General features: G+C 35.4%; 1 protein-coding gene across 2 annotated transcripts; it reads left to right on the top strand.

Annotated features, from left to right (window-relative positions):
* The first annotated feature begins 511 nt into the window (after positions 1 to 511).
* On the top strand, positions 512 to 13,942 carry LOC128994330 (alpha-tubulin N-acetyltransferase-like). 2 transcript variants are annotated; one of them, XM_054418789.1, is made up of 8 exons: positions 512 to 924; positions 2,714 to 2,863; positions 4,984 to 5,155; positions 5,654 to 5,801; positions 5,976 to 6,078; positions 7,176 to 7,248; positions 8,132 to 8,181; positions 13,256 to 13,942. In XM_054418789.1, exons 1-8 carry the CDS (start codon positions 821 to 823, stop codon positions 13,260 to 13,262), a joined length of 807 nt encoding a protein of 268 aa, XP_054274764.1. In that variant the 5' UTR covers positions 512 to 820; the 3' UTR covers positions 13,263 to 13,942. The 2 variants fall into 2 exon arrangements, with proteins under 2 accessions (XP_054274764.1, XP_054274766.1); XM_054418791.1 differs by lacking the exon at positions 8,132 to 8,181.
* Positions 13,943 to 14,524: the final 582 nt, after the last annotated feature.

Genomic DNA, 14,524 nt, shown 5'->3' on the forward strand with positions numbered 1-14,524 from the left:
GCCCAAGTATTTAACCTCATTGCACTGTGGGATTTGATTTGAACGTTGTTTAGGGTAACTGGAGGACACGTGTCTAATCTTGTTGTAAAGGTTGTATGGACCTTTCCCAGTGCACGTTCCCAATAAACAGAGATATCATATTCTTTTGGTGGTCATGAAATCTTAGCAAGAAGTTTCATTTTACGATTTTTAAATGTCCCACAAAAAGAGGGGGATTTTGGTGGCAGCATAAATTTGACATAATACTCCTATCAAAAGGGTTAAGGCTTGTTAGATTCATTTACGCTTGGGCGCGTTGGGCTATAGGCGGCCGTGGCTATAGTTTATATTTTATTTTATGCAGTAATGATGTATATGGAGTAGGAGAACTTTTACTTTCTATTCAAACGTCTATGACTCATAATAGGTAATTTTATGCAAATGTCAAAAACCATGTGTGAAATGTACCTTGACAGCTACAGCGCTACAGCCCATTTCCGGAATATTCTTCCTGCTGCTGGTCGATTCTCGACTGTCGATTTAAGATTCTCTAGGTTACGTTACGTTGTTCGTTGTTGCAATAATTCTAGTTTCAGTCGCAAGTCCTTTTTTGAACATAATATCGTAATACGTCATTAAAACTTCAGGAAGTTGTAGGTTGTAGTAGTTTAGTTTGAGTTTCTGTCTACACTCTACTCTGGACTGAGGTTGTCGTTGTAATCTAAACTAAATCTATCTATCAAACATCTACATCACACATCTATCTTGTTGGTTGTAGAACGTTTCTGTAAACTTTTAAAATCAATTTTTTTGTATTCTTTGTTGAAATAGTGCCTTAAATATGGAATTCAATTACAACTTAAATGAAATCTTCCAAAATTATATTTCCAAAGTATGTAACACTCTGCTACCAGCGGATTTCAACGGTGACAGAAAAAGAGCATCGTAAGTCTTAATCTCATATTAGCATTAAGTTATGTTTTAAACTTTCCTATTCTAGGTCAATCATCTTGCCATAGGTCATTTTATATTTTGGCCATTTGTAGGCTAGTGGTTTCATATATTTCGCCACAGAACAGTTGTTTGTGAATACCCACGATTACTAGAAAAAACTTTATTAGATGGTTTTTTCTAGTAATCGTGTGAATACCTATAGGCCTAGTCCTACACACATATAAGTTAGAGGCCTATAGGCCAAGGCCTAGCTGTTTTTGTAGTAAGGTGATTAAAACTTTCCACTGCCAAAATCTGTTTTGAACTCTCTAGTTTTTCAAACAAGCCAATTTCTCTCGCTACATAGGCTAATACTCGCTGAAAATTTTTTTATACATGAAAATGAATCCTCAGAATCTCATATTTCTAATGGTAGCCTATAAGATTTATTGCGATTTAAAACGGTTTTCATAAGTTAATTGATTATAGAAAACCCTGAACCATGTCGTCTTGGTCGATAATCGACTAACGCCACTGAGGACTCACGTTTTAGTGGTCGATTATCAACCAGCGCCAGATCTAGGGTTAAGTTAAACCTACTGGTTGATGAAATACCCACTGTAACTTAGGCCTAAGTTCAGTTGGCCTACCATTAGAACAGCACAATGATAAACATATGAGTCCAGTTTAAGTTACTTAGTAATGTGGTAACTACAGAGACAAATGAATCTTTTGATGATGCAATCATGTGAATCTTGAGTAGGTTGTGCACATTTGAACGTCAATTCAAGGTAAGGTTTAACCCTTTGCGGTCTGTCCTAATGGTGTCTCGCTAATGTTCTTTTAGGTAGCCTATCTTAGGCCACTCATAACTTGGTGCCCAGAATCATTCCTCAGTCAAGTATGGTTACACGCCAAGTATGGACAGACGCAGTTACGCCCCGCGTCTGTCCCTCAGATACGTTAGGCCACTCAGTGTGCCCACTAGCGATATGATCAAACGGTCTCTAGGCCACTCATAGTGCCCAAGTTATGAATTTTTGTCTTTTAAAAACTGTAATTGTGTCTAGCTCCCTTGAAGATGCTGCACTCTGTTCAACGTTTAGCCTATTTAACCATATTACAAATGTGCCATTAAAGCTAGTGTCTAGCCGTCTGTTTAGAAATCACAGTCAACAAGCAGTGGTTCTCATTGGGCCCAACTTATACTATATTAGGATATAGGCCTATATTTTCATTTTCGTGCAGTTAGGATATTGTATGTTTAGTTTGATTTTTATGTGAGTTGTGAAGTTACCTAATTAATAATTTAAGTATGAATTCTGACAATAAAAGGGATTTACTGGATGACGTTTTGGGATTTTATATCAAGTACTTTTTTATTTGTGTTTCAAACTTTTATAGTAGTAGAAACATAGCCTACATTTTATTTTAAACGTAGGCTATATGTTCACTTCACTTCAGCAAACAAGTTTCCAGAAATAGCTAGCCTATACTTACTGAGGACAGCTGTTCAATATGGCATCACACCTGACGCCAGAACAACAGTGGGTACTATAAGAGGTCTAGTGTATCTCTGAATACAACAGGGTAAATTTGATGCCATATCTAGCTTGAAATGGACAGTGGGCACTTTTAAGTGGCCTATAGACCGCAAAGGTTTAAAAATAGCCCCTAAGTAATATGCCTAATTTATTGACCCCCATTCATGAAAGGTGAAACACTTTTTTGCTTACCTTTACAATTATTTGAATCATTGTACAGTCTTACTTAGCGACTTATAATTTCTGACCTTTATCAGACATGTAGCAAGCCAAGTGGCGGATATAGTAGACTCCATGGGACTGGCCTCAGCCAAAGCACAAGGCCTACACCATCCTATCACCAGTGCAGAGAAATCAAGAAACTGTGATCACACTCTCTATATCATGATTGACCCTAGGGAAAACCAGTAAGTACGCTGTATTAGCCTAGTGTTATCTTTCGATATTCTCTTGCCAAAGGTAAAAGATTTGGAATAGTCCTAATAACTTGACAATGTGTCAGATCCTATGTAAAGACAGTGGTGACATCTAGGCCTAACTTAGCTTTAAGTTAATTAACTGTTTTTGTGTTAATTAACTGTAAATGTTTCTAAATGAAATACAGCAGAAACTTGACTACCTCCTCAATATTATAGGTACAGTATAGTCCTGCAAACTCAGGACTCGATAACCCGGCAGTCTGGATAACTCGGCCATCATCTGGCTCAGAAAATTTGTGATTTTTTGAGTCCGAGTTAAACATGGACACAAGCCAGCTTAAGTATAATCATTTGCAACTCATACTAAGGATTTGTTGTACTATATCTGATGACTTAATACTGACTTGTAATACTAATTAAAAAAAGGTGTTTAAAAAGCTTAATAACTGTATTGTTCTTATTTTTAACTCTAGTTCCCAATAACCCGGCATGTCACAAACTCGGCACCCCTCCATTACGCCAAGTACATTACGCCGAGTTTGCTGGACTCTACTGTAATCATATTTTAAATAGAAACTTCTTTAAAATCTATCCATACAAGGTACAGTAGGTTAAATTAGGCAGTAATTTAAATCTACTATCCGGTCCTCAGTTTTAAAGGTAGGCCTATAACTATTCCTGGTATGGTCCATTTCAAGCCAATCATATGTAGGTCTACACTATTTTTAAAGCCCCTATTTTATTTTTTACCTTGAATAAATTACCGGCAACTATTTAGTATGACTACATTGGGATATGATGTAATTTTTATATGTCTTCTTAGCAAACAGATTACAGCAATACAGTGACAGTATCAATTTGGTATTGGTGATGCGCTCATCTTATTGTAGAGACATAGACTCTACTCCTTGTATTTTATGAGAATAAATTAGGCTACATTTACTGATGACTAGCTGGCCCGACAGACGTCGTCATGTCCTAATGTGGTTTTATGTCAAATGTTTGTTTGTTTTCAAGATGAGCTCATTCGCATTGCCTAATCACGTCCTGGTTGAAGTTCGTTTGCTACACTTGCTCACCTTTAGGTTGGAGCTCGTTCGCTGCTCTCACTTGCCTTCAGGTTTAGCTTGTTCGCTACGCTAACTAGCCTCCAGGTTGAAGTTTGTTCGCTATGCTCACTCACATTTTGGTTGCAAATTAGCTGTTGTCGTAAATTTAAAAAAATAATAGTGCTGCACCCTGCTGGTACACCTATTATCTTTTTAATGCAATTGAACATCACAGAATTAAATTGTTTCGTTGAACCAGCTGTTAAGATTCTATAATTCTATTTAAATATAAGTACTCATAAGGTTAACATGGGAAACCCCAGAACCACTAGGGCGAAGCCCTTTTGACGGATCTGCACCAAACTTCACACAAACCTTTCCGGGGGTGTATACAACAACTTGGCCGGTTTGGTAACACATAAAGGACAAACAAACGGACAAGCATACATTGGATTTTATATATATAAGAAGAAGAAGATTAATGTTGACGTTATTAATAGTTGATGTAAGTTATTGTTTTTGTAATACTGTATTTTCGGAACGCCATAGAAGTCCGTTAACTTTTGCAAATTGACTCGGAACAGCTGTTTCCACTCACAAACCTTCCTCCCCTTTCAGTGTTAGTCTCCGCTAGAACTTTGACTCGTCTAAACCACAAATATCTGAATAACTCAACGAAACTGAACCTTGATATTATAATTGTTTAATTGTACGGCCTCTTAGGAATCTCTCCGACAAAAACTGATTGCATTTTTGGATTCAGCGTGAAAAAACTGTAAGTAGACATCTAAAAATTACATCCTATCCCAATGTAGACTTAGGCTACTAAATAATTACCCAATTTTGTTCTTGGGTAATGTTGAGCTGACATTGAAGTTTGAGATGTTTACATCAGTTTGTACTTGAGGATTATTTTCATATACAACTTCAAAGTTGGTAACTGAAGTTTACTAGCCTCTGTAGGGATTTCTAAATCCACTCTGGTCTTTAGGAATCTTTCATCCTGCTTGGTAAAATTTAGTGAAGGCCAAATATTTAGTTTAAACTTGTAATTTGCAGTGGAAACGGAAGCGTTGTCGGTATTCTGAAGATGGGAGTGAAACATTTGTTCCTGTTTGACGCAACTGGCATGGTCCATGAGAAGGAGACGTTGTGCGTACTTGACTTCTATGTCCATGAATCAAAGCAGAGGACTGGACTAGGAAAGATAATGTTTGACTATATGTTGGAGGTATGTTATAACACTGTCTAACTTACTTTACTTTGTAAACAAATTGGTACCTATTGTACTTTTACGTCTTAAAATGTTAGTATTGATTGTGTTTTTATAGAGAATTCTTGGTCACTAAATAGCTCCATGTGGGTTTGGACTTGCTACAATGCAGCGTTGTTGCCGTGTTTCCATCTACTGGACCCTTATTAATATCACAGAAAATATGTCTGTGATAAACCGTTAATTTCATCGTTAAGTTAGAAAAATCTATCAATCATTGGTCAAATGCCATTTTTTGTGGCCAGACATCAAGAATTAACCCTTAACAGGTTCAGTCCCAGCTGTCACACTCCCCTGTATGAAGAGTCTTCAGATAAACGAGAGTGAGTGTGTTAAAGTAGGAACAATCCTAGTTTCTCAAGAAATATTGTTATTAACCATTGAATCATCTTCAAACCAATTTTATTAATCTGAATGTCCTTTTTTAGCCAAATTTGAATTGGTTTTTTTTTTCAGGATAAAGACACTGTGCCTTGTAAACTAGCGATTGACAAACCATCTCAAACATTCTTGTCCTTCCTGAACAAGCACTATGGGTTAGCAAAGATATACCCTCAGAACAACAACTTTGTTCTGTTTGAAGGCTTCTTCGATGAAAAACGTGGTGAGTGTATTAGATTGTTTTAAACCTTGTATATTATGTGTGTATGGATTATTTGTAACTAAATAATCCCAGCTGATTGTTAAGAATCACAATTCTTAGCAGTTTTCTGTTTTAAGCTCATCTGGGGTTGATTTTTGTTTAGGCCTATGCTTCTAACACACGTATGTTTTACAGATGTTTCTTCCTCTCTGGAATCGCTTGAAAACTCGTATGTATCCGAGAAGTCCAGGCATGAAAAGGAGGTTCGCGACAACAATCAATCTGTAACTGACAGACGGTATGTATGTTCTAAAACACAACTACGTTATTTTTAACAAAAAATTGGCTACAGCTGGTCCATATAGGTGGGACGTCTAGTAGAACCTTCTTTGGAAGCAATCAACTTAAATGAATCATTTTTGGACTGTGGGAGGTTTAATTGTTGGAAGTTTAATGGGGATTGACAATTAATCAATCTTGTGGATGTGTGGGTCGGGTGAGTAGTAGACAATAGACAAAAGACAAATTCTTTATTCCTTCAACAATATACTCATATTGTAATAGACATTGTCAAACTTAACTAGCAATAACAAATAACCAGGCAACAAACATTTGTTCTGTCAGAAGGCAAATATAATACATAAATAAATGCCACAAAAATACAATATCTAATCTGTCTACAATAAGGCCATCTTAACTGCAACAAAAACTCACATTTCATAAATTCATCTATGTCATAAAAAGGATTTTTTACTATCTTTTTTACTAGTACATCTTAAATTAATAATCTTAGTCATTAAGTCCTGCCGTACCGATGAAGAATTGGATGGTCTGCTTTGACACAAATGAGTTACCTCAGATTTTATATTTGTTTATTCAAACAATTTCCAACAGCTAGAATATGGAAAGAGATTATGTACACATGTGTTATTTATTTGTTATCATCCATAGTTTTTCTCCCTTTAAGTTTAATGGTCTTAAGTGTTTAACCATGGTGTATGTAAACATAAAGATGTAGATGTATGTATACATGTAAGATAAAAGTGTATCTTGTTAATTTCACACTAATCCTACACTCATTCTCCCTCAATTACCATTGATCTCTATGACTACAACTGGATCGCAGCATGTTATTTCTTACGGTGTTACCAGGTTTGTGCTCTCAGAAATCCTCTCTCTTAACTTCTGTATTTTAAAGTATTTTTTTGTAATTTTTATTTAACTAAATAAATACCAAACCAGATCTTTTTCTGAGGGGAGCGCCTGATCGATACAAGCCTTGGAGCCTAGTTGTTTTGAGCATGATCTTGCAGTTAAAGTGACTGAAGCCAACTAATATTATTACTTCTGCGAGGATTTATTATGTTGATTAGTTAAGTTTGCTCTTGATTTCAGTGAACGGGAAGACTACTTGCCACACCTGTATGGCCGGCACACTGCATTCAAACCGCATGACACCATGGGAGACGTAAGTCATTGCGGAAATATTCAGTATTGTAGTACATCAGTTAAAAATAATGGGGTCGTAGCTGACAACTTTTTTTTTGTTGCCTATGTTCTTAAATAAGATGTTTGTGTGTCTCTCTATGCAGTTTGCCAGCTTGTGTGGGTTTGCTAAGCTATTTTCTATCACTAACACCATAGTCTATTTATTTACACGTCACTGTTATCGTAGTCAGTTTGAGCGAACATCGTGGCGACGGACATGCTTGAGAGTAGAGACACAACAGGAGGTAAATCTTTCTCCATTTTATTTCTTCGCCGTTTTACTTCTTGTTCGCTTTATCCAACTGCTATATCAGTTACATCTGTAAATAAAGAGACTATAGTTTTAGTGAAAAAAAAGATAGCTTAAGAAGACCTTTAAAAGATGCTACAAAAGCTGGAAAAATGCATAGGGTTACACAAACATATTATTCGAGAACATAGCCAACAAAAAAAGGTAATCTTATATAGTTGAAGTTCTTAAACCTGGAATAGCAAAAAAAAACTTGGTAACATAAAAAAATGTCTTGCCTACAAAATAGTAAAACCCATTGTATTTAGGGTGTTAGAACAAAACGTGGGAGCTTTTTAAAGATTTCAATGTGCTATCAAAGGCACTTCTCTTTTTCCAGAATTGTGAATTAAAATCAAATTTAAATCAAGCCAAAGTTAATTCACTTAATTATAGTATTGTTTACCAAAATAATCACCACTGGATTTTATCTAAGTGATAATGCCGCGCCTTCTAGGCTTACCCTGAAGTAATGTGTTAAACGGTTCCAGACTTAAAAGTCTGACTGTAAATTCTATTTATCTTCTAAGATTTCAAATTTGCGCAGTTGCCTATGTCCCTTATCTGATTACAGATTATTGGGGACGGTTCAACTGGTCACAACCAGTCTCCGACCAGGAATGGGTTGGTATTCTGTTTTGGAATTAGAAGCATTTTGCACCAGGGCACGGGCACTGAGCATGTCTATATAGAGTAGTCAATGTTTTAGCTGATAGAAGTGCTTGTGTACGCCATTGCTTTGGTAGAAACGAGTCGTAGGTGTCTCTGACAATGGGTACCAGTAGATGATTCAATATCGTATGACATGTTTAAAAAATTATGGCTGTTGAACGATCGGTTGAAGTGTGATTATACCACAGCTGTTTTGACCACAAGGAATGGAGCATGTGTTCAAGTCAGAATGTCTATGCTATTGAATTCCTCATGGTGGAGTTTGTCAGAAGTTTTAAATTACAGTATTTATTTATTTATTTCCCACGGTTAAACCAATTTTACAAATTTGTGAACATCAAGATGGTAGCCAAAGATGTTAATACTAAATAGAATATTGACTTACAAACTGTTGATATACAGATCAGCAATAACAGTTACACATAATGGTTCAAAAATAACAATTTAAAATTCTAAAATGCAAAGCAATACAACCATAACAATATAACATTCAATGCAGTAGCAACAAATATAAATAGAATATTAGAAATTACGTAACAAAAACATAACTGAATCAACAAATATAAATAGCAATAACAAATAGCAAATAACAAATATAAATAGAACATTGATAATTTTTCAATACAATAGCAACAGATAATAACGAGAATACTCAAAGATAACATAATTATTTGCAGCATTATATTGCATGATTTAAAAAAAAAACCACAGGGTGGTAGAACCCCTATCCAGCCATGACAGGACCAGAGAATGGTCGGAAAGGTTTAAAGGTCGGATATCGGAAGGAGCATTTTTCGCGATATCGGCGACAACAGTAATCGTCTCCCGCGATCCCAGCAACAGAGGATATCTTGCGATATTGGCAACACAGGTTAATCTTCTCCCGTTATCACGACAACACCCGTGAGGATATCCTTTTTCTTGATGACATTGTTTACGTCTCCTACGATCACGGCAACACTTGGAGCATATACAGTGGAACCTCGATAACAAGACCCTCAATAAAAAGTTACCCTTGATAACAAGTGTCATTTTTAAATCCATTAAAATGTATTTTACCCCTAATCACATGTTATTGCAAACCTTGATAAGAAGACAACCTTGCTAACAAGTCTTATTTTATAATCCCCATGAGAGTCTTGTTATCAAGGTTTTAACTGTATTGTGAATTCGCCGGCACCGGTAATTGTCTCCCTCGATCATTCGTCTGCCTCGATTATTGCAACAACCTTAATCAGCCTTTCGGTTATCCAAACACTCTCAGTGCAATCGCCTATCAGGTAACAAGTAGACAGTTGGACACTGTCGGCTATTCCGAGGAGTCGGTTATGCCGAGGTCGGATATGAGGGTTCAACTGTATATAACTTTTCGTTTACCACACCATGAGGGATTTTAATCATAATAACCTAGAGATTCTGAACTGAAGGTGTGCTTTATTTTCCTCATCACGAAACAACTATAGTAGAATCACAGCAATGGATTGTTGTGACAGCCCAGGTAACCTTTATGGGAATTCTGACAATTTAGAGGCCAATTCATCTGACAAGTTTGACTGTCCATTATAGTGTGCTGCTGTTGACTGCAACACACTCTCGGTTGGAGATTTTAGTGATTTTCATTGGTTTAGAGTCGCAGTGAAGAACACAATATTTATTTTAGTTTTTTTTTTTGCACAATGAGATTAAGAGATAGGCTTAATGTGTTGCAGCTTTGTTTCTAAACCTTAGTAGCTATGTTCCGTCCGTGTTTCAGAGTTTGAACTTTTTAAGGAGTTGAATTTATGTTACTTGTACCCTTAGAACAGCAAAAGATGAAGAGATCAAAATGTGTATTTTTCTTGTGTTGTCAGCTAGACATGTTCTTTGTGGTATAGATTTCGTGCAACCAAATTAAGCTCTGTATAACCTAATATGCATTTAAATTCCGTTTCTTAAAATTTAACTGCAGTGAGATTCATCTTAGTTTTTACTGAAACAGTTGCTTTCCTTGAAACTGAAGCAATTATGGAAACAACAGTTGCTACAATACAAAAGGAGATGAACAGTTGACAGTAGCACACGAATGCAGCTTGAATGCTAGGTTGAGAAATATATTTGAAATCCCAAGTTTAAAAACCCAATATTGGTCCAGTATAGATACAGTAGTTAGTTTGATTAGTAGAGTACCGAGTATAATAGAACAGTGGTGGTGTATTGGGTTGATAAGGCGTACACTACTGGCCACCTGCACTACTACTGCAGTTGCCTGTTGGTTTGTTTATATGACTCTTCACTCTCTTCAGATCACTTTTCACTACATAGACTTGTTAGGCAGTTGAGGTGAGAAAAAGGTTAAGAAAAAGAATTAAAAGTGTTGCTCAATGGATATTGTAACAAAATAAGACCAAATACTACAAAGACCTCAGGAAATTAAATTTATTTATTAAGGATTGTTTGGGAGGTTACCATATTTTTGGGTTGGGTTGAAGCCTGTTGGGGAACTTTGGGTAATCACTATAAAGTATAAATATTCGTGTGGATGTTTTGTTGCTAAAACCAAACTTCGGTGTACAGTCGGTATGGATTGAACTTATACAGCCTGTTACATATTATGTTGGCATGTTTGTTATTTTCTGTGTATATATGTGTTTTATGTATACAGTAGAAACCCTCATATCCGACCCAGTGGTGACTGTCTACTTGTTACCTGATGGTGTTAGCATCGAGAGGTGTTTGATTAACCGAAAGGCCGATCACGCGTGTTTCCGTAATCGCAGCAAACACCGGTGTCACCGAGACAACAACACATTCTTGCGGGTTTCTGTGATCACGGGAGACCATTACCGGTTTTGTCGATAATGCAAGGTAATGCTCACGGTTGTTGTCTTGATCATGCGGGATGATTACCAGTGTTGTCGAGACCGCAAGATATGCTCCTCCCGATATCCGACCTTGCCTCGGTCCCATTAGGGTCGGAAATGAGGTATTATACTGTATTGTATGTTTTAAACAGGGAATTTTGTATGACTTTGTATTGTATGCTTAGTAAAGTGATGGGTATTACATTTCCAAGTATTATGTAGCAGGATTAGCTTATGTATCATGTATTTTAAAAGGGTTTAGTTTTTAGTTTTCTTACAAAAGTTCTGGTTAAAATATACCAAGATATCAAATAAAAAATGTTATTTAATGTAATGTAATAAAGCAATACTTCTCTTTATCGGGTATTGGCCAATGATAAAATTTAAATGAGTACAAGGTAAATTGGTAAACACTTAACATATATTACTTCAGGTGACTAAAAGTTTTTTTGTTAAAAAAAATTATATGAAGTTTATGACTTTTAAAATATTTTCCAATGTTTTCGCTGAACACTTCAGATATATTGTAAGTTTTAGATTACATTATAACCAGAGGGAGTCAAAGTTTTTTTTTTACTTAAATTTTAAGGTGTAAAAAATTTGTATGAAAAAAATCACTTTATTTATCTATACAGCAGCGCCGTGATAATCCTAAATACTAAAGTTTAAAAACAGCTTGACAAAAGTATCTCTTTCAATAATTAATTATGGCTGTGATTTTCTTCAAGATTCGTGTTACATTGCAAAATCTGTAGACCTATCTAAATTATTCTAGCCGCCAGATTTAACTATTTTTTTGAAAACAGATAATTATTTTTATTTTGTAACGATATTAAAATAGTTTTATTTTGATTTCCAATTTAATGTTCACTTTGTAAAGATAAAAACCATAAAATTTGGTCTAAAACCTCTCCTACTATTTCAACTTCAAGTTACTAGTTATCAACCTCTGCAGCGTTACTATGTTAGGACTAATAAACTATTAAAACGTTGTTTTTTCAACACATGCAGTTTATATTTACATAAAAATACTCAAAATGTATCCGAATATATATGAATCTTACTGACTTCCAAACTAGTGTACATGTTGCTCGAATTCGAGCAATTGCAAAGTATTATAGTCACCTACAAGATGAAGATTCCTACAATTGACGAACGAGGTCGTTAGCCGAATTGGTTTCTGTAAAAGTCAAGTGATTTTCAAAGAATATGACAATATTCAAGAAACCTTTACTAAAACTTTCATTAAATGATTCAATTGTTATTCACAATTGAGGGAAACGAAAAATCATATGAACAACATCAGGCCTTTAACTTTGCATTTTCTCACGTTAATATAATGATGTTATTAGAACAATCAACCAAAAGACTTAAAATTGTTCAAATAAAATTGTGACAGACAGGCTATGCAGGAAATCAGGTAGTTCTTAAGTAATGTGAAGATATTTAATCACAGCTTTAAAAAATTACTGAAATTTGTAACATACTGGCGACAATTATGGTACCATGCAGGCGATCAATGACGAAGATACACATGGACATCCTTATGCGGTTATGTGTAAGTAGGGAAACATTTGTAGAACACACTAAAATATATGATCAGTTTTTGAAAAATGATAAAATATTTACAAGACATATTGATAATATTGAACCGGTATGGACAATGTGAGTATTTCCATTAGTTACATAATCTCTGAATTTACTCTTTTAACTCATCGAAAATTATGACTGTTATCGGTTTGCAAATCCTGTAATACTTTGCAATTGTTCGAATTCGAGCAACATATACACTAGTTGTAACTTAAATATTAACAGCAATTAAATTATCCAGCTGATCATAATGTAAACAAATATATTCTTCATAAGGATAACATGGGAACTTTAAAAGCCATTGGGGCAGAACCCAAGGAATTTTTTCAAAAATTTAAGGTCAGTTTGCAAATTTAAGCGACACGCTCTTTCTAATGAGACGTCAATGGTCAAAATAGGTTAATAAATGGCGTAGGAGTTCAAAGGACAAATTTCATGTTGGCGTATTAATTATATAGATTTAGAGTAGTTTGGCAAAGGAAATACAGCTACAGTATGTTTGCAAGTGCCTCTTTTTAATTTTAAAGATTGTAAATGTTTGTATGTGCTTTTGTTTTATTTTTTGTTGGTAATACAGTTTGTGTGTGTTTTTTTAGAGAATAACCTGGCTCACTCCGTCCGACATGAACCAACACTCCGCTCTCTGGTAGAGAGAGTTTTCCTGTAACGTTTATTTATTTTTACGATATTACATTTTCACTTTGTAAATAGCAGTTTTTTTACTTACTTTTAAGTTAAAAGGAATTGGTGCGGTTGTTTATATTCATGCACCCATTATGAATAGTTAGTTTGCAAATTTTGGATAGCAGTCATGTTTAACTTAATTTTAGTGAAGGTAAGGTTAAGTTGGTAATCAACGATTAACTGTTTACTTTTAGTTTATTCATTGACGGCTAGAGTACGCCAATGGTTCACTGTACGCTATATGTGATTTAGACTATATTAACGTATATTTAACAAATTTATTAATTTAATTTGGTTTTGTCTCTTTTTTTATCTGTACTTGTTAATATTTGTACGCACAGTTGAAGGCATTGAGACAAAGTGAATTCCCAAAGGTATTCGTTTGATGTGCTACCTATCTTTTATTATTTGTCTCGCTATCCTTTTTTTAATTTCTATATTTAACTTTGAGTCTGAGAATTTTGCTGAGTTTATAAATATATTTTATGTCAGTAAATGTCTGTAATAACATTTTAACGGTGCGCTTAAACGATGCATAGATAACTTACCATTCTATTTATAACCATTTTGTGGTATTCAAATATAATGTTTTACATCAAGCTTTGCTTTGTGATTCTGACATTTATTGATACAGGGTTTTCCCGTTTTCCCCTATAAGAGGTTTGTGCTAGTTAACACGTTTGCTGCAGCCCACCAACCCCACAGCGTACTGCCCCGCTGCGGTGCAGTGTCAAGCGAACCCGTTTGGCTTTAAAATATTTCTGTCTGACGAATAGCAAATTACGTGCGGTGATGTGCTGCATTACGACGAAAGTCAACGTAGTTTGCTGAAACACTCACAGATAGCAGCACTGTCTACAACTAGCCGGTCCCATTGTATTGGAGGGAGAAAGACGTTACAAAAAGTTCATTTTTAAGCTTGCCAGAAAAGGGATTTTAAGGGGAAATTTACTATTAACCTACACCACAATAAAGCACCCATTCCTAGCTAAACGCAGACATAAAAATACCCGTTCCTCCTGGTATGCTGCTGCGCAGAAATTGAATGAAATGCCGATGCCGACACTCACCGGTGAGCATTCAGCGTGGCAGTAAAGAACTAGAGCACTCACCAGTGAGTGGCCCGCAGCAAACGTGTTAAAAAAACAAAGTTGCAAACAATTCATTCCTTCAGGTTATTG

The sequence above is a fragment of the Macrosteles quadrilineatus genome, unplaced genomic scaffold (assembly GCF_028750875.1).
Source record: "Macrosteles quadrilineatus isolate MER2022 unplaced genomic scaffold, UCM_ALF_1.0 Scaffold_5__1_contigs__length_97177068, whole genome shotgun sequence".
NCBI classification, from domain to species: domain Eukaryota; kingdom Metazoa; phylum Arthropoda; class Insecta; order Hemiptera; family Cicadellidae; genus Macrosteles; species Macrosteles quadrilineatus.

Bases quoted from the DNA above. Each gene is read 5' to 3' on its own strand.
- LOC128994330 (XM_054418789.1), top strand. From the start codon at position 821: ATGGAATTCAATTACAACTTAAATGAAATCTTCCAAAATTATATTTCC. The intron at 925-2,713 runs GTAAGTCTTAAT...GACCTTTATCAG, and splicing joins GGTGACAGAAAAAGAGCATC to ACATGTAGCAAGCCAAGTGG. The intron at 2,864-4,983 runs GTAAGTACGCTG...TGTAATTTGCAG, and splicing joins ATTGACCCTAGGGAAAACCA to TGGAAACGGAAGCGTTGTCG.